The sequence below is a fragment of the Myxine glutinosa genome, chromosome 3, assembly GCF_964187855.1.
Source record: "Myxine glutinosa chromosome 3, kmMyxGlut1.1, whole genome shotgun sequence".
NCBI classification, from domain to species: Eukaryota; Metazoa; Chordata; class Myxini; order Myxiniformes; family Myxinidae; genus Myxine; species Myxine glutinosa.
In genome coordinates this window covers 111,219,803-111,243,243 of record NC_136263.1, presented here as the reverse complement: position 1 = coordinate 111,243,243, position 23,441 = coordinate 111,219,803, and the positions used below count along the sequence as shown (strand labels likewise).

Here is a 23,441-nt window from a genome sequence, read left to right as displayed (position 1 = left end):
GGAAAGATCATGGCAGATAATGAGACCCAAAAACTTGTGTGACAGAACTTCTTGGAGAGGATTGTTGAGAAAGTAGATGGGAGGGTTTTCCAGATGGTCTTTTCGGAGAGACATAGTAAGAGTGTGAGATTGGTCAGGATTGAAAGACATGTTCCACTTGTTTGACCAGTCTGATTTTGTACAGATCTGCAGAGAGTGAGGAGGCTGCAGACTGTTGATCTGAGGTATGAGATGGAACGGCAGAGTGTGGAGGAATCAATAAAGAGACAACGAGGATTTTCCAGAGAGTCAGAGAGATCACTGATGAAAGTAGAGTTAATTTTTAAACATGGAATCGGGTTGTACTTTATTTTCAATGACTAAACTAAACTTGGTTTAAGCCATGTTTGCATTTGGAATGGATGACTAGCTTATTTTGACATTTCATATTTCATTTGCATTTCGTCTGAACATAGTGCTACGGTTTTGAGGTTTGTACAGTGAGCTCAATAAAGGTTAAAGGTTGCCCCCCCCATAGATAGTCACACAAGCAACATGTAGCCTCGTTTGTAGTATAGTTATTTCTTAGTATGTGTGAGAATAGGCCCTTCCCAGTGTTAATTCTGCATTCTGTAAAGACAGGAGAATAGGTCCTACTTCTGCAAACCATTCTACCTCTATAGGCGATCCATTTGGCTACCCTTTGCTTGCTCACTATTCGAGTTAACACGAGGTAGGCCTAAGAAGGTGGGGGCGGCGTCGAGGTCGGAGCGGCAGGGGCGATGACTGTAAGCATGAGCCGCCAATCAGAGCTCAGAGGGGGTGGCATCAGAGGGCGTGGTGAGAAGAGTCTGGTGAGTTCCAGAAGGTTTGCGGGGCATGCCTATATAACCCGCTGCGCAAAGCCCTCGAGAGGACTTGCAGAGAGGGAGAGGACTTGCAGAGAGGGAGAGGACTGCAGCGTTGTAAATGACTTGCAGAGGAGAGGGAGAACTCGCATTGTACCGCTTGATGAACTTGACCATCACATGAGAACGCACGCGCTAACCAACACCCTGTGAATTGAGGAAGAAGAGTTGGTCGCTAGATATACGCAGGCACAGCCAGGCGCGTTTATAACGAACTTGCGTATTCCAGCCAAGCGAGTGAACAAGGCTGAGTAACCGCCCCTTGCCATAAAAGCCGTCCCTCCTTTGCCGTAAAAAGTCCTCTCTACCGTTCGCCCCGATGTATCGCCTTTGCTCGAGAGACACGCTACGTGGCCCTGCCTTCGCCGATCTCCATCTTCCCGGACGTGCAAGGGACTGTGGAGAGCTGGACGAGGACCATCCTTGGCCGCGCTGGGGAACACCTGCCCAGTTGCAATACCCCGTGTGAGTGCGAGTGAGACGGGCCCGTTGTCTCTGGGATAGTTAAGACTGTATAAGGATTTCTCTGTGTCTCTTCGTCCTGAACTGTATATACGTGTAATTAAACCTATCTGTTCTTTCTTTCTTCTGAATTCGATCGTTCCCGTGATTTCTCCAATTCACTAAGCGTGGCACGATTAAGATCGCTCCAATCGGGTTCCATTAATTAAGACCGCGGATCACGTGTACGCAAACCGCTCGGCGTACTACCATCACATGTGGTTCGTGCGAGGCTTGTTTCCTCGCTTCCAGGGCAGCGCGAGTACTTAGGTATGAGCGAGAATTTGGTCCCGAAACCCGATTTAGCGCTGTCCGGAAGGGACGTTGCAAGCCCCGGTTCAGCCAGGCCCAGTAAAGACAAGGGGATTAATCCCCCCTTGATAAGGGGACGAAGGCCGGCGAGAGAACCGCAACAATATTGTTACGGAACCCGACGTCGGCCTATGGTTCCCCTTCGAGGGGGGATTAAGCCCCTCGTCTGTTACTGACCGACGTGGTCCCGGGGGTATGACACCACGCCCGGTCGGCGCTGGATAGGGTTTTAGGCCCACAAGTCCTATGACCTAAATACCAGCGCTTCCCGGTACGCGAAGGAACACCCCCCGCTCACGGCCGCAGCGTAATGGATGTTGCGCCGAGCGAAGCGAACCGCGGCGTGAGCCGTTTACCAAGACTAGACCCGATCCTGAAACGTTGGCCAAATCGTGCCACAGATATTCAATGAGGGAAAAGACAACGACGACACGGATGTGAAGAAGAGGAAGACGAAGGCAAAAAGGTTTGAACTACGACTATTATTTATTACTATTTTCAGGACCAAAAGAAACCAAGGAAGAAGGAAAGATAATAAAATAATGACAGAAGGAATCAAGGAGACACAGTGAAATGCTAGCTTATCTACACAGGCTTAACTTATACCCCAAGACAGAACAAACAAAGACTGACTCACACGAATGGGGAATTTGCAGGCAGGAATGATTGGAAGGAGGAATGGGAAGGTTCAGCTGGGGCAGATGGTTCGGGCTTGATCCCGCACGGGACGTCGGGCTGGACCTCGACGGCCACCGATGCCACCGCAATCTGGTTCCCGCGGGGTAACGGGTCGAAGCTGCCTGGTGATGTCAAACTGCTGGTGGAGCCAAACTGCTGGTGGAGCCAACTTCTTAACGGGCGCAACTCTCCGTGGGGATCCCTTCCTCTGCCTTTACCAAGCTCGTCTGGACTCTTCTCTCAAACGCAACCACCTTGGACTCCCACTCATAACTCATCTCAAAGGCTTCCGCGCGCGCTTATATCTCCCTCGGGCGATCAAGCCGCCGGCCTCCAGGACACGCCCATCGGTGAGGTCGCCTCGGCCCTGATTGGTGGGCACGGGCTCTCTGGCTCCACCCTTGATGACGATCAGCGGGCCACGCCCTGGATTCGGCGGCTCCTCCCCCTTCTTCTCCGAGCCCACCTCGTGGCTAATGGAGTCGCGGTGAAAACCGCCCAGCAGCTGCGGCGAATGCAGTTGGCAATCGAGGCTTTGGGAATGAAAGGGGATCTATCTATTTGAATTCGGTGCAATGGAGTGTCAATTAATGGAAGACAAAGCCTTAGCCTAATACACAGAATAAGGAAATAACTACCAACAAGCAGGGAATCTATGATTGGCTAAACGTGATTGTATATGACCTAACTACGGGACGCCCTTTGACCTTTATACACAACAACTGGAGGAAGGAGGGTCCACAATAAAACAATAAAAAAACACAATCCTCATATCCACAACAATATCTTTGCTTTCCTATGATTTTGCATGACTAGGTGACATTATGATTTCAGGATGTAAATTGGTAAACATTGTATGCTACTACCTGTTTTTCTTACACTTCTCCATATGCTTTTAATGAAGCAAAATGTTTGTAATGGATCAAGGCATTTGTTAAAAATATATATTTTGTAATGCTTTGCTTGGACGTTTAGGAGTTGGTGTGGATCCTGCTCGGCCACTTTGCCGCAAGGCTAAGGATATACGCCGCGAGAGAAAGCGTCAGAAGCTTCTACATGGTCAGCCTGAAGGTTTGAAAGTTGAGCCACGTTCATCAACACCATCAGCAACAGCTACTGCTTCAAACCGTATGTCGGCATGCACTTCACAAACTGTCCAGCGGTATCCCAATTCTACCGACTGCGCTCCTTTGCCATCAACAAAGCAGCCCATTGCATCTGTTTCAACAGCTCCAACTCAGCATCCACAGGCTGTTAACCGCCAATCCAAACTTCTTGAGGAGTTCATTTCCGATCAGGGAGGCCCTGATGCCAGCCATCATCTTGAGGTGAGTTTTTGCGCACAAAGGTTGTGTGGAAATATATGTTGCAGGTTGAAAAAAAAAAAAAACAAAAAAAAACTTTGGGTGGGTGTGGGGTATGGGGATAGCAGAAATAGATAGGTTAGATAAGAGTTCAATGTATAATGAATTTGATCGGTGTGCATTTAAAAAAAAAAGAAGGAATTATGGCATCTTTTATGCTGCAATCTATGCTTGGGTATAATGGTACAGTTTTGTTGCATTCATCGATTAATTACACTTCACAAGCCCATTGTGTTGAGATAAGGTGCTTGTCGGTGTGTGCTGGGTTTCATTCAAATTATTTTGGGCAAGCATTGAGCAATTAATCAAATTCCATTTTGAACTTGAACAGCCGACAAACACGTGTGACATCAAATCAATCTGTCGTTAACATGGCACTATTCTAATCTCAGATTTTGAACTGGTTTTCACATTTGGTGAGACGGGTGAAAGCGCACAAATGTTAATTTCTTATAATCAACTGAAAATATTCCTGCAAAATCTTTCCAACCAGAAAGAGAGAAATGAATTATTTCCTCATGGAAGAATAGTTGATGTAGTTGGTTGTAATATTATTAGTTTATTACAACCTGAGTCCGCCAGCAAAGCTAAATATAGCATAACAATTGTGCATTTTGTGAGGAAAGCACCAAATTTGGCACACTAGTAGACTATCATATTATGAAAAGATCTGGATATTGGGCCATCTCAGATTCAGAGATTTGATTTTTGCAAGATTTGCAGATTTTGCAGATTTGCAAGCTGAGATAGCAACGCCAGGGACGGCCGACTCCTTCCTGCGAGCTGCCCACGTCACCCGCACAAGAAGAGCTCATCAAATCACTGCAGCGGCACTGCACATCCTGCAACACCGTGCGTATGAACGCCACTGTATGACATATGCTGATGATGCAGAAGACCTGCCTGAGTTCGAAGATAGGTGTCACCAGAGAGGAGAAGACATTCCCAACTTTCAGTACTGGGCAACTGTGCTGGAACTAGAGATGTTGGATTGTTGGTACTGGTCTACGTGCGTTCTCTGCGGCAGGCTTCATTCACGATGTACCTCGATGCCCTGACGGAACTGGTCCCATGGTTCCATGCCTTAGACCACACACACTATGCCAGGTGGGTCCCTGTTCACCTGAGGGACATGGTTGCACTCACAATGAAGCACCCAGATGTAGCCAGAGAATTCAGGGCTGGCAACTTCACTGTACAGAAGACGAAGAAGGTGTTCTCTTCGATCCCAATCGAATCGAAATCTTGCAAAAATCAAATCTCTGAATCTGAGATGGCCCAATATCCAGATCTTTTCATAATATGATAGTCTACTAGTGTGCCAAATTTGGTGCTTTCCTCACAAAATGCACAATTGTTATGCTAAGTTGCCCCACTAATGTGCTTTCCCATAATAATTTTGTCTGTGTAGTGGAAAGACCTCCTCTCTCCATCCTCCATCTGCTGCCCTCATCATTGGTCAGTAATCCATCTCGATGAACCGCTTTTCGATTCTCCACCCTTTCTCTGGCGATGTTTTTCTTGCCGAAAATGCATAAACCCGCCCTCTAGCGATTTCAATTCCGCAACTACAAATGCTGTAACCTGAGCACAAAATAAATGTGATGGATTATCCAGGTACTCACATTTTTCATAAAACAATCGCAAGTTTTCTCATCACGTTAGTGTGAAATTATTCTCCACAAAACGAGGCCCAACATGATTTTAACATGTCTGCAAAATGCAAATTATGCTATTTTTTTATAACGCCCTTTAAATTTTTCATCGTATCATTGTTGGCGTTGTTGTTTTTTTTTTAATGTGTGGTCTTTTGTTCTCTAAATTTTCTGTTTTGTGTTGCAAAGTTAAATATGCGCTTTTTGTGAGGGTCACTGGAATACTAATACTATCGAGTGTTTTTGCAGTGATGAAAAGTGAAAAAAATTAGCTTCATATCTGACAAGTGTGATATTATTTATGGCATACGGATGTGTCGATAAACCGTTTAAAAAGAGAATTATCTATCTATGGTGCCATATTATGTGAGATACATTACGAGCACACGTACAGTGTATATGTAAGAATTGTATGGATGAATTTTAACTGGCAGCATATGTGCAGATATATACATTATATATACAGGAAGGCCTTGCCGTTGATGGGTTTCCCCTTCACGGATTCACTCGATCGTGATGAATTTATTGAGGCAAGGTTTGCAGTCAATGCGCTCGAATAATCATAGGTTGGCGAACTATTTTCCACATCTATTCACCTAATTAACATGGGCCATCAGCACAATTAGCACCCCAAACCCTCCAATATCATCATCATTATCTCCATCAACTCGTCTTTGTCGTCACCATCATCAACATCGCCATCACATTATCGGATCAAGTTTATCATCACTATTATTAAAGTAAGTTTCATGATCTTAATAACTCGAGAAAATAAACGTTATTTTACATTCTTAATGCATGAAAATAATACTTTATTTTACATTCTTAATACATGAAGATAATACTTTATTTTATGTTCTTAATAACTCTTTAATTCATGAAAATAAATAGCACAAAAACAATGCACAAACATGTTAATTAAGGGCAAAGTTTGCCTAAAAGGGGTGACAAATTGAAGTTGAAGTCCCCAACCATATTCTTTTTCTCATTACCCCTTAAGTTTGTGCATCGTGGATTTGCGGTTCATTGGGATTTTCAAGGAAGTAACCACCATGAATGTACATACACATACATTATACGTACGTAGTACGTACATACATACGTACGTACATACATTCATTTGCACAGAGTATGCCTGGTATTTGAATACTCAACTTTTTTGCATTTACAATATATATATATCGATATATATATATATCTGTGCAGCATCTGTCCTGTGTTGTGTTGTGTTGTCACTGAACTACTTTCTCAAACTTTTGTGAAATCGTACCAAACTTCTGGTATGCACATATCTCTCCCGTCGGTATGTCCGAAGGGTATTTTTTTTCGAATTATTTTTATTTTTATTTTTTTGGAATTTTTTGGGGAATTTTTTTTTTTTCAACTTCAATTGTTTATAAAATATGATATCACGTATATTACAAATACATTTGTGCAAAATAATTGTTTGAATTATGATTGGTTTAAACCATGACAAAACGGCAACTCGGGTACAGGCATTTATCTATATATCTACACATCTGGGCAGTGTCTGTGTTGTTACTTAACGACTCCCTCAAACTTTTGTTTCCATGGTTGTGAAGTGTTTTTAATTACGTTGTGGTGGTTTTGAATCACGTGGTGGTGGGGTATTTTGAATTATGTGGTGGTGAGGTGTTTTTAAATCACGTGGTGGTGAGGTGTTTTTAAATCGCATGGTGGTGGTGTTTTTAAATCACATGGTGGTGAGGTGTTTTGATTTACGTGGTGGTGAGGTATTTATAATTACGTGGTGGTGAGGTGTTTATAATTATGTGGTGGTGAGGTGTTTTGAATTACTTGGTGGTTAGGTGTTTTTAAATGATGTGGTGGTGAGGTGTTTTTAATTTCATGGCTGTGAGGTGTTTTTTTTTTTTACGTGTTTTATGGCTGTGAGGTGTTTGTAATTTTGTGGTGGTGAGGTGTTTTTATTACGTGTTTTATGGCTGAGGTGTTTTTATTACGTGTTTTATGGCTGTGAGGTGTTTTTATTATGTGTTTTATGGCTGTGAGGTGTTTTTATTACGTGTTTTATGGCTGTGAGGTGTTTTTATTACGTGTTTTATGGCTGTGAGGTGTTTTTATTACATGTTTTATGGCTGTGTGGTGTTTTTATTACGTGTTTTATGGCTGTGAGGTGTTTTTATTACGTGTTTGATGGCTGTGAGGTGTTTTTATTACGTGTTTTATGGCTGTGAGGTGTTTTTATTACAAGTTTTATGGCTGTGAGGTGTTTTTATTACGTGTTTTATGGCTGTGAGGTGTTTTTATTTCGTGTTTTATGGCTGTGAGGTGTTTTTATTGCGTGTTTTATGGCTGTGAGGTGTTTTTATTATGTGTTTTATGGCTGTGAGGTGTTTTTATTACATGTTTTATGGCTGTGGGGTGTTTTTATTACGTGTTTTATGGCTGTGAGGTGTTTTTATTACGTGTTTTATGGCTGTGAGGTGTTTTTATTATGTGTTTTATGGCTGAGTTGTTTTTATTACGTGTTTTATGGCTGTGAGGTGTTTTTAATTTTGTGGTGGTGAGGTGTTTTTATTACGTGTTTTATGGGTGTGGGGTGTTTTTAATTTCGTGGTGGTGAGGTGTTTTTATTACGTGTTTTATGGCTGTGAGGTGTTTTTATTACGTGTTTTATGGCTGTGAGGTGTTTTTAATTTTGTGGTGTGTTTTTATTACGTGTTTTATGGCTGTGAGGTGTTTTTATTACGTGTTTTATGGCTGTGGTGTTTTTAATTTTGTGGTGGTGAGGTTTTTATTACGTGTTTTATGGCTGTGAGGTGTTTTTATTACGTGTTTGATGGCTGTGAGGTGTTTTTATTACGTGTTTTATGGCTGTGGTGTTTTTAATTTCGTGGTGGTGAGGTTTTTATTACGTGTTTTATGGCTGTGAGGTGTTTTTATTACGTGTTTGATGGCTGTGAGGTGTTTTTATTACGTGTTTGATGGCTGTGAGGTGTTGTTGATTTTGTGGTGGTGTGTTTTTATTACGTGTTTTATGGCTGTGAGGTGTTTTTATTACCTGTTATATGGCTGTGAGGTGTTTTTATTATGTGTTTGATGGCTGTGAGGTGTTTTCAATTTCGTGGTGGTGAGGTGTTTTTAATTTTTTGGTGGTGAGATGTTTTTATTACGTGTTTTATGGCTGTGAGGTGTTTTGAATTACTTGGTGGTGAGGTGTTTTGAATTACTTGGTGGTGAGGTGTTTTGAATTACGTGGTGGTGAGGTGTAATCGTCCCAAACTTCCAGTCTGCACCTACCCCTCCCCTATGTCTGTGCTGAGGGGTTCTTTCTTGAAAAAAAAAACATTCAACCTAAATCTTCAACCTAAATTGCCTATAAAAATGTAATATCACAAACACAACAAATACATTTGTGCAAAGTAATTGTTTGTATTATGATTGGTGTAAATCATGACAACACAGCAACTCAGGTACAGTCATTAGCCTCAGCAAAAACAAGCCCGGTCCTCAGTAACGACGCTTGGTGAGGCGAGCGCAGCGAGCCGAGCCAAGCTAGTGTATATATATAAATATATATATTATATATATATATATCCCATAACTTTTATTTATATCTCATGGTGGCATATTATCTTTCACAATAAATAAATAATTGTCATATCTCTGCCAAAATAGGCTCCTACTTCAATTTACCCACTGTGAGATTCTGCAGCGTTAAAGTTGTAACTATTGCATCATTGCCAGCATATGTTTCTTCCATCTTTTGAGTTTAAAAAAGTTTTAAACGATAAAAGTCCCTCTTATCAAAAAACATTAATTAATTAAAGCTTCAACTAAGAAGCAAATTATATTGCAGTAGTATACTGGAGTACCATGTCACTCACATATGGTATGTTGTTGCATATACCTATTAGGTTGGAGTTGTGGCAAAATAATTGCACCATCTTCTGAAATAATGTTACTTCTTAATGGTATCTGCTGAGATGGACACAAATCTAGTGATGCAAAAAGCTTCTGAAGGAAATGCTTGGGAGGGGATGCAAGAATAACATATCGTGCCACATGGGAGATAGTGTTTGGCGTCATGAAGGGCATCCGGCCATAAAAACATTGCCTCAAAAAGAGAACCATGACAATTACAACTACATATGGGCAGGGTACAGCCCGAAGTGGAGATCGGTTTCTGAGGTTTGGGAAATGGAATGTAGGGACAATGACAGGGAGATCAGGAGAAGTGGTGGAAGTATTGGTCAGAAGAAGAGTGGACATATGTTGTGTGCAAGAGACGAGATGGAAGGGAAGTAGTGTGAGAATGGTGAAGGGTAGGCAGGGACAGAAATACAAGTTTGTGTGGCAAGGGAGCCTGGAGGGCGTGAATGGTGTTGGTGTCCTGTTTTCTGAGGAGTTTGTAGACAGTGTGGTGAGTGTGACCAGAGTGAGTGATAGGTTGATGATGGTGAAAATGATGATTGGAAAGCTCTTGGTGAACGACATCTCGGGATATGCTCCGCAGGTTGGTCAGACAGATGAAGAGAAGGACAAGTTCTGGTGTGCGATAGAGAAGCTGATGGAAAACGTGAAAGATGAGGAAGTTGTTGTGGTAGGAGGAGACCTAAATGGACATGTGGGAAGGAGTATAGACGGTTTTGAGGGAGTTCATGGGGGTTACGGATATGGTGTGAGAAATGGAGAAGGTGAAAGGATTTTGGAGTTTGCTGATGGAGCTGATTTGTTCATTTGTAATACTCAGTTCCAGAAAGAGGGTAACAAGCTTGTTACATACACGTCATGTGGGTCGACGACAACCGTTGACTACCTGATGGTGCGTAGGCGAGATAAGGGGCACCTCCGGGACACAAAGGTGATCCTGGGGGTGGACGCTGTTTCACATCACCACTTGGTTGTCTGCGACATAAGGGTGAAAGGTGCGAGGAGAGCTCGGCGGGTGAAGTACCAACTGAGAATGAAGGTGTGGAGGTTGAAAGAGGTGATGGTAAGGGAGGCATTAAAAGAGAGGCTGAGTAGGGTAGAGGATCATGTGGTTGAGCTTGAAAGTGGTTGGATGTCAATGAAAGATAGTATGTTGGGAGCCGTTGGTGAGGTATGTGGATGGACAAAAGGGCCACCGAGGCACTTGGAAACATGGTGGTGGGATGATGAAGTTGGAAAGAGGATTGACGAGAAGAGGAAGAAGTTCAAGGAGTGGCAGAAGGCGAAGGGTACGGGAGCAGAAAAAGCAGAGCATGAAAGTTATAAGGCAGCCAAGAAGGCTGCAAAGAAAGAGGTAGCAAAGGCGCAGGAGTCATGTAGGAAAATGTTCGGAGAACGCTTGGATTTGGAAGAGGGTCAGAGAGCGGTATTCAGGATTGCAAAACAGATAGCGAAAGAGAGGTGTGATGTGATGGGGGTGAGTTGCTTGAAGGATGAAGTGGGACAAATCGTTGTGGACCCAGATGGAATTAAAGGAAGATGGAAAAGATATATAGAAATGCTGCTGAATACAGAGAATGAATGGGATGGCAACACAGAGAGTAACCCAGTTTTAGGACCGGCAGAGAAGATAACCGAGAAGGAAGTTGAGGAAGCGATAAAAGCAATGAAGAGTAGAAAAGCAGGAGGGCCGACGGGAGTTGTGGGAGATATGTTGAAGGCAGCAGGAATTTGGGGTGTGAAGAGAATGACAGAGATCTGTAATCTGGTGGTGAATGAAGGCCGCATTCCAGTGGATTGGGAACTGAGTACCCTCGTCCCTCTATACAAGGGGAAAGATGACCCTCTGGAGTGTGGCTCGTACCGAGCGATAAAGTTATTGGAGCATGGAATGAAGGTATTGGAAAGGGTGTTGGAGAGGAGGATGAGGAAGAAAGTGAAGATCGACGAAATGAAGTTTCGATTTATGCCAAGAAGAGGAACGACAGACGCTCTCTTTATTGTGAGGCAGTTGCAGGAGAAGTACATGGAGAAGAGGAAGAAGTTGTTTCTTGGGTTTGTTGATCTGGAGAAAGCATTCGATGGGGTTACACGCGAAGTATTGACATTGGTATTGAGGAAGTTAGGAGTGGAGGAATGGCTGATCAGAGTAGTGATGGCAATGTACAAAAGAGCGTGCACAGCTGTAAGGACGAAGGACGGGAACAGTGCTGAGTTTGAGGTGGAGGTGGGAGTGCATCGGGGGTCGGTACTAAGTCCACTACTATTTGTAGCTGTGATGGAGGTGCTGGCTCAGAACGTAAAGGAGGGTTTACCGTGGGAGTTGTTGTATGCAGATGATCTGGTGTTGATTGCGGAAAGTATGGATGGACTGAACAAAAAGATGAACAAGTGGAAGAAATGGTTGGAGACAAAAGGTCTGAAGGTGAATCTCGGAAAGACGAAGTTGATGGCAAGTGGTAAAGCATGTGTTGAGGTTGAAAGAACTGGGAAGTGGCCATGTGCTGTGTGCAGGAAGGGTGTCGGAGTGAACTCCATTCAATGTACAATGTGCGCCGAGTGGGTTCATCAAAAATGTCGTGGTCTGAGAGGGTCATTAACCAGTGTGGCAGCTACATTCAAATGTAAGGTGTGCACAGAGGGAGCTGCAGATGGAGGAAATGTTGAGTTGGATCTTGGAGACGGCGTGAAGCTGGAAGGTGTGAAAACATTTTGCTACCTCGGAGACATGCTGAATGGAGAAGGTGGATCAGACTCGGCAATGGTTGCTCGAGTGAGATGTGCATGGAATAAGTTTTGGGAACTGAGTGGCGTGCTGATGAGGAGGGGAGTGTCGTTGAAGCTGTAGGGAAAGGTGTATGCTGCATGTGTGAGAAGTGTTATGATTTATGGGAGCGAGACATGGGTAATGAACGTAGAGCATCAACGAAGGCTGGAAAGGGTGGAAATGCGAATGGTTCGGTGGATGTGCGGAGTATCGTTGAGAGAGAGTAAGACAAATGATGAATTGTGAAAGATGATGGGAATAGAGCCTGTGATTGATGCTGTGAAGAGGAACAGGTTGAGATGGTTTGGTCATGTGTTGAGGAAGGATGAAAGTGACTGGTTGAGTAAAGTGATGGAAATGAATGTGGAAGGAAGTAGAGGACGGGGAAGACCGAGAAAGACTTGGCTAAAGATGGTGGAAGAAGAAATGTGGGCAAGGGGGTTAACAAGGGGAGATGCAGAAAATAGGGCAAAATGGAGAAGATTGTCTTGTGGACCGCAAGGCTAACCCCCGCTCTAGCAGGGAAAATGGCCTTAAAATGCATGTTGTTGTTGTTGTTGTTGTTGTTGTTGTTGTTGTTGTTGTTGTTGTATGGTAGATGGTGTTTTCACCTGCACAACCTGACAATAAATTAAAGTGCTGAATCGCTGTCATCTGAACCAGGTCATAAAATGTGAGCTACTAACAGTTGATGAATACGCAAGCCACAGATGAAACAAGATGGAGATGAGGAGTAAATGTTGCTTGGAGCGGTGCTGAAAGGTTCGAGGCTAGCAGAACTTATGATGTACTCGTATGTATCAGCAGTCAGTACTTCAAGATAATACATTGGCTGAGTGGTAAATGTGGAGCAACATCTGCATGCCATCCCCTGAGGAGAATAGTGCTGCCAAGGTGGCTTCCTGGACAATGAAATGCACTGGGTGGTTTGCCATTGCCGTCCCAGGCAATGCGATTTGAACCTGCAATCAGATCGATCCACTAGTTGAGCTAATCCAGTACCCTCTCTTTATTCTTTATCCCGGAATAAAAAACAGGTATTCCAATCATTTATACCTTGACGTTGTTTGTATCGATGCTGTTTTTGCAACCTTTTATTTTTAAACCATTTTCCTTTTCTGACACTTTTATGAAGGAAAGACAGTGGGGTAACAGATTTTGGGAAATCTTGCCCTGCTTACATCTCAGTTTATCAGTTCAGAGTGTTTTGTGCAATCTGTATACATAAATTCTTTTTCATTCACATCACTATTGGTCTGCATTGCTTTGCACTTGTGACATTTACACTGCGCTGTCATCAACCTAGTTGTCAACTCAATCACATCGCTTTAGGATTACTACGAGTATCTCTTCAATGGTTCATCAGAACTCATGTACCCATCCAAGTCTTGGATTTCACACCTCAATCTGATGCTGTTCTTTTCTTTTCCTTCGTTTTGACAGCCAGTGCTTTGCTTACATGGATTCAGATTGCTTGGGATGGGCAATACAGTTCTTCATCTCAGAAGCTTGGCATAAGCCAAATCCAACAGATGGTTCAGCTCTGGTAGCATTTGCTTTTGCTGTCTCTTTGGATTATTCTCGGGCCTGTTAATTTAAGAAGGCAAAGAAAAACTTTAAATTTGAGGCTGCTTCGTTTATTACTAAATTTGTGTATAAAATTATAATATGTACCCAGCACATTGTTGTATGCAAACACCAGCAAAAGTATCTATCACCAGTGATAGGTGTGTGTTTGTGTGTGTGTCATATGTGTTATGTCTATTAATTACATAGTCCATCAATTAATTACGTGCTATTGAAATGTACCTTTGAGACCCCTTCGACCTTTGAAGACCCTTTGATACACCTCATATTCTTAAGGCCCCTAAAGACCCAGAGGACCCAAAAGTTCCCGAGAACCAAAAGACCCAGAAGGCCCAAAAGTCCCAGCCCCCCCCCCCCCCCCCCAAGTCCGGCAGGTAGGTATGCTATAAGGCGGTGAACACCAATGAAAATTTGGTTGAACGGAGCAATGGGCCCCCTAGTGTACGTTAAAAAGGTTAATTGTGTTGCACTCTTGGTTTCACTTTGAGCCAAAGCACTGAGCTACTTATACCGCCCACCGCAAAATGGTGGTGCAACATCGGGTGGCAGAGGTTGGATTTGTCTGAAATGAGGGCAAAATTTAGCTATTTTAAATTGTGGTCACTCCAAGAAGATCTGTATTAAATATACTTTAATCCAGATGTTGGTGTTGATTTTAAAGATTACTGGAAGGGACAATAAAGTGACTGTCACTATATTACATCAATAAAAGTGAAATAAAAACGGAAAATAATCATAGCTTTTCAAATGCAGCACAGGAAGCAGCCGCCATAAACGGGAGACAGACAAACGTGTGTGTGTGTGTGTGTGTGTGTGTGTGTGTGTGTGTGTGTGTGTGTGTGTGTGTGTGTGTGTGTGTGTGTGTGTGTGTGTGTGTGTGTGTGTGTGTGTGTGTGTGTGTGTGTGTGTGTGTGTGTGTGTGTGTGTGTGTGTGTGTGTGTGTGTGTGTTTTGTGTGTATACGTGCTCGTGTATATATATATATGTATGTATATATATATATTAGTGTAGCAGCATAGCAAACCTGTTGTGCATTTTGTGATACAAGCACCAAATTTGGCACAAATGTACATTAATATGTTGCGAACATTTTCAGATATTGGGCCACTTGAAATTCCGTAATTTTTTTTTTCAATTTTTTTCAAATTTCGTAATTTCAAATTTTTCGGGTGACACCGTCACAATTTCGGTCTTTGAGGCCGGCCGATATAGTGGGGCGGCTTAGCCCAAATATTCAAAAGAATTGTGCATTTTGTGATACAAGCACCAAATTTGGCACAAATGTACATTAATATCTTGCGAACATTGTGTGGTCAGCAATGAAGACGAGAGTCTGAATTACATGTATGCAAAAGACCTTGTGAACCAGTGAAGCAAATACACGGGTAAGCATGAATTAAATCTAGGGCATGATATAATTTCCATGATGTTTACCTCTACATTCAATGGTGGAAGGAGGTAATGTTTTGATCCCAGCTTGTCTGTATGTCTGTTTGTCTGTTAGTCCACAAAATTCCAGACAAAGCTTGTAGTAGTGGTAGTTGTAGTGGTAGTGGTGATAACAGAAATTGTTATATAGAACTGAACTTATATTATTATTGTATGCAGAAAATAACTTCATTTCTATATGCCCTGCAGGAGACAGGTTAATTGGTTTATGCACTGAAGGGGTCACCCTGGTGTGCACTGCTGTGTTCTGCCTCACTGAGTTGTTCAGGTATGATGTACTCAGCACAAGCTTCCGGTCGGCCCGGAGGTGGGGGTGCGGGGCCTGTCACGGAACGTCAAAACAAACGGCCTGCCGGGGCCGCCCAAAAGTCGGGCGTGAGGGGCGCGTCCACTAATGGAACGCCTCTCGCTTCCCAGATCGAGGGCCACGTGGTCAGGAGAACCTCGTCCCTTCCGGTCACACTTTGGCTATCGGCCGGCCTCGAAGACCGAAATTGTGACGGTGTCACCCGAAAAATTTGAAATTACGAAATTTGAAAAAATTTGAACATTTTTTTTACGGAATTTCAAGTGGCCCAATATCTGAAAATGTTCGCAACATATTAATGTACATTTGTGCCAAATTTGGTGCTTGTATCACAAAATGCACAATTCTTTTGAATATTTGGGCTAAGCCGCCCCACTATATATATATATATATATATATTGTTACAGATACGACTTTGATGGTATGGTGGGCCGAGCGGGATGGCCGCCGTATCCGTACAAGTTACCCGATTGTGCCCGAATGTTGACTAATCGCGCTACGCTGGCTCAATAGGAAAGAGAAGACACCCGGCTGGGTTATAATGACACAATACGACACCAGGGTTTCGATTTTCAAGTATATTCGTACGGAAAAAGGTTAGATTACAGGGGCTAGAGGTATATTACAGGAAGACAGGCACTTAGACACACTCTTATATTATCCCCGGACAGACGACAGACACACGGGACAAAATGCTGACTCACACGGGGGTTGATGAAAAGGGGAGGCAGGTCGCGATGGCTCAGGTGCACCTGGCTCAGGGACAGAATCACGTACGGTGGTGTCCAGAGATGCGTGAAGGTATCACAGCGCTTGTGGGTCGCGACTTTGGTCTCAAGCTGGGGAGGTCGCTCAGCGCTCGGGAGGGTGGCGTCTTTTCCTTCCAAGCTCGGGGCGCATCTCACGTCACATCCGGCGCGGGGCCGCGTATATCCGGCGGGGAGTGACACGCCCTCGGCTCGTTAGCGCCGCCCCAGATGGCATCGGCCCATGGCTTCTCATTGGGTGCGGGGGTTACCGGCTCCGCCCTTGACGAGGGGCCGACAGGGAGCCCCTTCGTGGTAACCCCGTGGAGCGCGTGGTCAATGGTGGCTAACCGAGCCGGAAGGAGGACGCCCACTCCCCATGCCGTCACCGCGCCGCCCCCCTCTTTTGTTGTTGTTGTTGTAGTTGGCGCTTCTTCATGGGGAAGAGATGCGGAGAGGTATGGGGAGGTCCTAAACTTCCTAACAGGTGCCATATAATCACATTCTGGTGCAACGAAGAGTCATAATTAATGGAAACAAGTCCTTAACTGACATAGATTAAGAATAACTAGCAAGATGTCCTATAATTGTCTACGTGTGGTGCGGGGGACCTGGGCACGACATTTAATGGGGGGATGAAGGGGAAGATCGGCTCTAATGGGTGTTGTTTACAGACAATGGGACTAGGGAATGGGGTAAGGGAGAGTTGGGGAGTATCGGAGAAAATAGGGGAATATTTACAAGCGGATATGGAGGCCAAATTCCATATTCGCAACATTGCACCCTTCTCTACCCTCGGGGCGTCCCGACCCGATAAATTTTTACCTACTTTAGTGTGGCACGCAATGTAGTTCCCTCTACTATTAACTCTACCCTGAGTGCGACAGTTTTACAGATATTCACAAATGAGTAAATATGTCCCCCTGCGACGTTGCACCCTTCTCCTCACAGAAACACACCCACAGGATAACCGAATCCGGAAAGAATTCTCAAACTAAACATACAGCCGGTAGGGAGCATTATTTACAAGACTACGCTGCTATTTACACTACGATCCAGGACCTGTTTTTGGAGGAACACATGCAGATGTTATGCATAGAGAGAGCGCGCTTGCCAACATCGATACACCAACCCACGAGTGCTCTGTGGCCGACGGCCTTTAATAACGTGCAGAGCACCCTTCCCGAGCATCAAAAGCACCACCCCACCACCAATCGGTGCAGTCACCATTGTTCATTGGAATAAAAATAAATTCGACAACCCCTAACCCTGCAGGTGTCTCTTGCTCTTCTTGTGGTGCACTTGGTGTTTAACTAAAAGTGGTTCACCTGTATGGCATAGGTGCCACGTTGACCCATAGGTCCATCCCCGGGTGGTGCTTGGCCGCAAACGAACTGCGGTCCATTGTGGGTGGCCACAAACATTGCGGTCCATATGGTGTACCGATCCAGGCAGCGAACAGCGAAAGTGCAGGCCCACAACTGCGTCGCCAGCACCTCTCTCTCCTCTCTCTCCACCCCAAAGCCAGATCCTCGGAGGTGGGAGACAAAAGAAGCAGACAAGTGAGTAAGGTGGTAAGGGCGCAAAAGTGCACGCAATGTAAGGTAATGCACACTGGGGGCACATGGGAACCAGGTGAGACAGGTACGTTCCTATCGTACGCCCCCCCCCCACCAGGTAACCTACATGGCCCCTCCCTTACCCCTTACTGCATCCACACAACACAACACTACTCATAAACATCTACTTTACAAATCAACAAACATCCCTACTGTCTTCCCCGTTCCTCCCATATACCAAATTCGTCTTCTCTCCCTCCTAACCAATCAAATTTGCCATTTTCAACTCTCATCAAAATTTGCCATCTCCAACTGAACATCAAAATTTGCCATCACCAATTCATCATCAGTCCCTCCTAGGGAGGGAGAGATGGAATCACCCCAATGTCTCATCCACGTCGTGATGCGTCTCACAAATCCTCACAGCAATCTCATTTCCTGCAACAAACAAAGAAAACACAGGTGTGGAGTCATCATCATCACCACAGGTAAGTGGCTGCGTATGGTGCGACAGGTTCATCAATCCTAACTATCTCCTAAATGACTTTAACGACTTTACACTACCCGGGGTCTCTCTCCGGCCAAACCATTGGCCCTCTTACACTATGGGTTCTAAAAAACCAATTCCCATTGGCCAAACTGTGGTGCTTTTCAATTTGGGGTCTCACTCCCCCGATTCATCTCCCGGTGCCCTCGTACAATTTCTGGGCTGCGACGTGTACCTCTCCCAGTGGGTCTACCCACCTGCACACCTCCACCACTGCAGTTGCCTCCGAGCTTACCTGCTCCTTACCCTAACCTAACTACCAGGGGAAGGCCCTCTGGCTCTCTCCCCACTCCGTGCCCTCTCTGGCACTGGGCTGCCCGATCCACACCCGGGATCCTCAGGCACCCACTCACAACTACCGGCTCCCAGAGCCCACCTGCGGCCTCACCTGGCCGACATCCTCACAGTGGTGGAGTGCCCAACCAACTACACACACTAACAGGCTACACGCCCAGCCATTTCCACAACACTAATGCACCCATTCACAACACCATTCTGCAACCGCACCACAAATGCCAATATCCAACCACAATTTACCTGCACCCTCTACCTAACACTTACACTACCCGCCCCGGGTGCTCGTGAAAGGGGTCCACTCTTCCCCCATCCACACCTTCGCACCATGCACACCACTCCGTACCACTCACTCCAATTCTCTCCACACACCTGTACCTGCACACCTGTGCTCTCACACCTGGTGCCACCTGCACCCTTCTCTCCCCAAGCGCATTCGCGCTGATCCACACACTCACTACTCATACACTGCTCCACACACCTGTCCAGTTGCACCCCTGTGCAATCACACCTGTTCAATTCTCACAAACACGGCATCATCTCAGCTAACTACTCCCTTCTGAAACTTGCGCTTCCCAGTCGTCCCTTTAAACTATTGCGCTCCCTCGTCATTATAATCCACACTAATCTGCCTGCGTCCCCACTACAGGTATCAGTCACTAACTAACCTTAACGTTACCTAAGGTCGTCTTCGCTAGATCCCTACACACCATATCCTAACCCACCCGGGCTAGTTTTCACTGCCATACACCCCACAAGCTATTGCTCCTTTGCCCCCCTCACATGGGAAAGGTGGCAGGGATGCCACCCTCTCCCACCGGGCCTATCGCTCCTCAATCCCCCAGTCCTCTGGCACTAATAAGCCCCCCTTATTCAGAGGTACTGGGTCCCGCCTCGGCATCTAAAGCCGAGGCGATCCACGGGGGCGCCTGCTCGCCGGTGTAAGGTCTTATCCGGTCGGCGTGGACGATCCGAGGGAGGGCTCGTGGCCCCATTTTGATCTTAAAGACCACGTCACAGATTTGCGACAGGACGACTCCTGGGCCTTGCCAGGGGGAGGTGAGTTTTGGGCACCTTCCCTTCCGCCTCCGGGGATTAAAGAACCAAATCTTCATCCCCGGAGCGTATTGACTCCCCTGGCTCCGGTCGTCGTACCTGCGCTTCATCTTTTCCCCCGCCAGATGGAGTTGGCGGCGGGCGAAGGCATGGACTAGCTCCATGCCTTCCTCTAGGTGACGTGCGTACCCCTCCCTCGGCGGGTTAACCACTGTGTCTGGCACGGGACCGCATAGCAAGTCGGCGGGAGCCCGTAACTCCCGCCCATACATAAGCAACGCTGGACTGCATGCGGTGGCCCCGTGCTGGCTGGTTCGGTAGGCCATGAGCAAGTAAGGGAGATGTTCGTCCCAGTCATCCTGACGGGTGGTGGTGAACAGTGCCAGTTGTTGGATTAAAGTTCGGTTGAATCTTTCCACCATCCCGTCAGATTGAGGTCTTAAAGGCGTTGTCCTGGTTTTTCGAATTGACAGGAGACTGCACACATCTTTTAGTAATTTGCTCTCAAAATTTCGTCCCTGGTCGGTGTGCAACTCCTGTGGAATCCCATGCCGGCACACAAATCCTTCCACGAAGGCCTGCGCTACCACCCCTGCTTCTTGGTTGGGGAGGGCGTAGGCCTCCGGCCACTTGGTGAAGTAGTCCATCACAACGAGGATATACTTATTACCTTGGCGGGTGCGGGGCAGCGGTCCTAGAATATCCATAGCCACCCGCTCAAGGGGGGCCCCCACCTGATGTAATTGAAGGGGGGCCCTCATCCTCCGTGCTGGTCCCTTTTTGGCAGAACAGGCGTCGCATCTCCGACACCAGTCCTGTATGTCGCGCCCCATATTCACCCAATAGAACCTCCGGCGGACCCGAGATATTGTCTTTGTCCTGCCCAAATGGCCGCCGGAGCGGGTACCATGCACCTGTTGCAATATGACGTTCTTGAATTTGTCAGGGACTATCACCAGCCAGGAAGTTCGATCAGAGGGAACCTCCACCCACTTGCGATACAAGATGTTGCCTTTCAATTCCAGGGTCTGCCACTGAGCCCAATATGCCTTTGTCTGCGCCCCGAGGGGGGTGACCTCTTCCCCCTTTGGTCTTTGCCCCAATTTGACCCATTGGAACACCGGCCCCAGAACAGGATCCTCCTGCTGGGCCGTGCTCCAAGCCAACTCTCCAAATTCCTCGTCCGCGGTTAGTGGCAAAATTGGCCCTCTCACCCGGGTTGCCCGGACGACGAGAATCGGGGCGGAATCGCCCAATTGCTCCCTCTCCTCGTGTCTCGCACAAAATTTACAGTTTTCCCCCAGACAAGGACGCCGAGAGAGTGCGTCCGCATTACCATGGGCCTTCCCGGCCCTATGGGCCACATCAAAATCGTACTGCTGCAACTTTTCCAACCACCTTGCAATTTGGCCCTCCGGTTCCTTGAACCGAAGGAGCCATTGCAAGGAGGAATGGTCAGTTCTAACCAAAAATTTCCGCCCGTACAAGTACGGGTGGAAATGGTTCATGGCAGCCAGCATAGCCAATAACTCTTTGCGAGTGACGCAATAATTTCTCTCGGGCCTACTTAAGGCCCGACTATAATAACCAATCACTCTCTCCACGCCCTCCTGTGTCTGAGACAAAACTGCGCCCAATCCTTCCTGGCTCGCATCCGTGTCCAGGGTAAATGTCCCGTCACTAGTGGGGTAAGCTAGAAGGGGTGCGGATGTTAGACACCCCTTCAATTTTTGGAAGGCCTCGTGGCACTCCCGTGTCCAATTAAATCGCGTCCCCTTCTCCGTAAGCCGGTGGAGGGGACGGGCCAACTCCGCAAATTTCGCCACAAAGCGCCGGTAGTAGGAGCAGAGTCCCAAAAATCCCCGCACCTCTTTGATGGTACGTGGTGCGGGCCACTCCTCTACCGCTTTAATTTTGTCTGGGTCTGTTTTTACCCCCTCGCGGCCAATCACGTGACCTAGATAGGCCACCTCTCTTGCAAACAAAGTGCACTTACTCGGGTTCAGCTTCAACCCTGCCTGTCTGAGGCACCCGAACACCTGGTCCAAATTAGCTAGTGCCTGGGGGAACGTTTGGGCATGTACCAGGACGTCATCCAGGTACACCAGGCATGACTGCCATGGCATGCCGCCTAGTACATGCTCCATCAATCTCTCAAAGGTGGCGGGGGCGTTACACAAACCAAACGGCATCACAGTAAACTGATACAGTCCCTTACCTGTGGAAAATGCCGTTTTCTCCTTCCCTGCCCTATCCATCTCCACCTGCCAATACCCACTCTTGAGGTCCAAAGTTGTGAACCAATTTGAGCCCGCAACGGCATCGAGGGTGTCATCAATCCTTGGCAGGGGATATGAGTCCTTGAGTGTCACGTTGTTTAGCTGGCGATAGTCCACGCAGAACCGCGTGGTCCCATCCTTCTTTTTGACCAGCACAACAGGTGACATCCAAGGACTTCTCGAGGGCTCGATCACACCTGCGTCGAGCATTTTTGCAACCTGCTCGTCAGCTTCCGCCCTCTTGCTCCAAGGGAGCCGTCGGGCGGCCTGACGAATAGGCCGGGCCTCACCGGTGTGGATCTGATGTTTCACCAGGCCCGTACGTCCAATATCCTCGGTGGACAGGGAGAAGAGGTCCAAATGGGACCCAACCAGTTTGTGTAAGGCCTCCCTCTGGGTACCTCCCAACTCTACGCTACTACGATTTACCATCTCGCCAATGGGATCGGGCCAATTCCTACTTGTTATTGAAGGCTCCCCCCGGGGTCGGCTCGGCTGGACGTTCTCGCCCCTCACTGTCGCGACTTCCTCAACTGGGGTGCAGCCAGCTACCCTCGTGCCCCTTACTATAGTGCGTGGTTCTGTACTCACATTTACTACTCGGACGGCCACTACCGGTCCGTCCGTTTTTACAAGGGTGCGGCCCACGATTAAACCCGGTATGGACTGCGCTGCCACCGGTTCGACCAGGCCGCAGGACTCCTGCCATGTTGGGCGAGCTGCCCACCGGGCCGGCACTATCGCCTCGGCCCTGGGGGGGATGGTCACGGCCTCGGAAGCCTCCAGCTCCGCTCTCTCGGCCGTGCTCACTCCCCCTAACGGCAGCTCTTCTACTCCCACCTGCAGGATCCCCCGGCACAAGTCGATTTTACAACCGCTGGCAGTCAACAGGTCCAACCCTATTAAACATGGGTCGCACACCTCCGCCACCCAAACATCTATCTCCCTCCTTACCGACCCTAACTTGAGGGTCACAGAACCACGCCCTATGATCGGGGCCGTTACCCCGGTAGCAAGCTGCAAACTATAATTTTGCAGGCGCTGGATCTTATCCCAGCCACCTGCGCTCGAATCAAGGACCACAGGGCTGATGATCGTGGCGCTAGCTCCTGTGTCCACGACGGCGTCTACCCCCACGCCGGCAATTTTGCATCTAATTGTCAGGCTACCGGTTCCAATTTGGCCACAATAAATGACCTGTCGCGTCAATGAGGGCTCTCCTCCATCCTCTGCTGCCGAACACCGCCCTACGTGCCCGACACCTTCTAGTTTCCCGGGGTCTGGCGGGGGGGTGTCTGGGGTCGGCTAACCCGCTCCCCCCTGGGCGGAGTTGAGGACCTCAACTGCCGGGGATCATCCCGGCGCGCGTTTCGACAGTGCCGCGCCAGGTGACCCAGGCGGTTGCAGGTATAGCACCTCACCTGATAAGGTGCTTGCCTCCGGAATTCCAAATTCCCCCCCCTGTAGGTCCGAATTGGATTACCCGCTCGTGGTCCACCGCGGGCCACCTCCGGGGCCGCCTGCCATGGTCCAGGTCCT

The 23,441-nt window shown here is 47.0% G+C and overlaps 1 protein-coding gene across 27 annotated transcripts in view; it reads left to right on the top strand.

Annotated features, from left to right (window-relative positions):
• ATE1 (arginyltransferase 1) overlaps window positions 1–23,441 on the top strand; it is a 109,706-nt gene that overhangs the window by 17,132 nt on the left and 69,133 nt on the right. For 15 of the 27 annotated variants that reach the window (XM_078774474.1, XM_078774473.1, XM_068110191.2 and 12 more), the window contains one exon: window positions 3,354–3,706. In XM_078774474.1, coding sequence (XP_078630600.1) covers window positions 3,354–3,706 — 353 coding nt within the window. The remainder of the gene's footprint in view (window positions 1–3,353; window positions 3,707–23,441) is intronic. The other 12 variants (XM_078774483.1, XM_078774481.1, XM_078774480.1 and 9 more) reach the window with 1 other exon arrangement.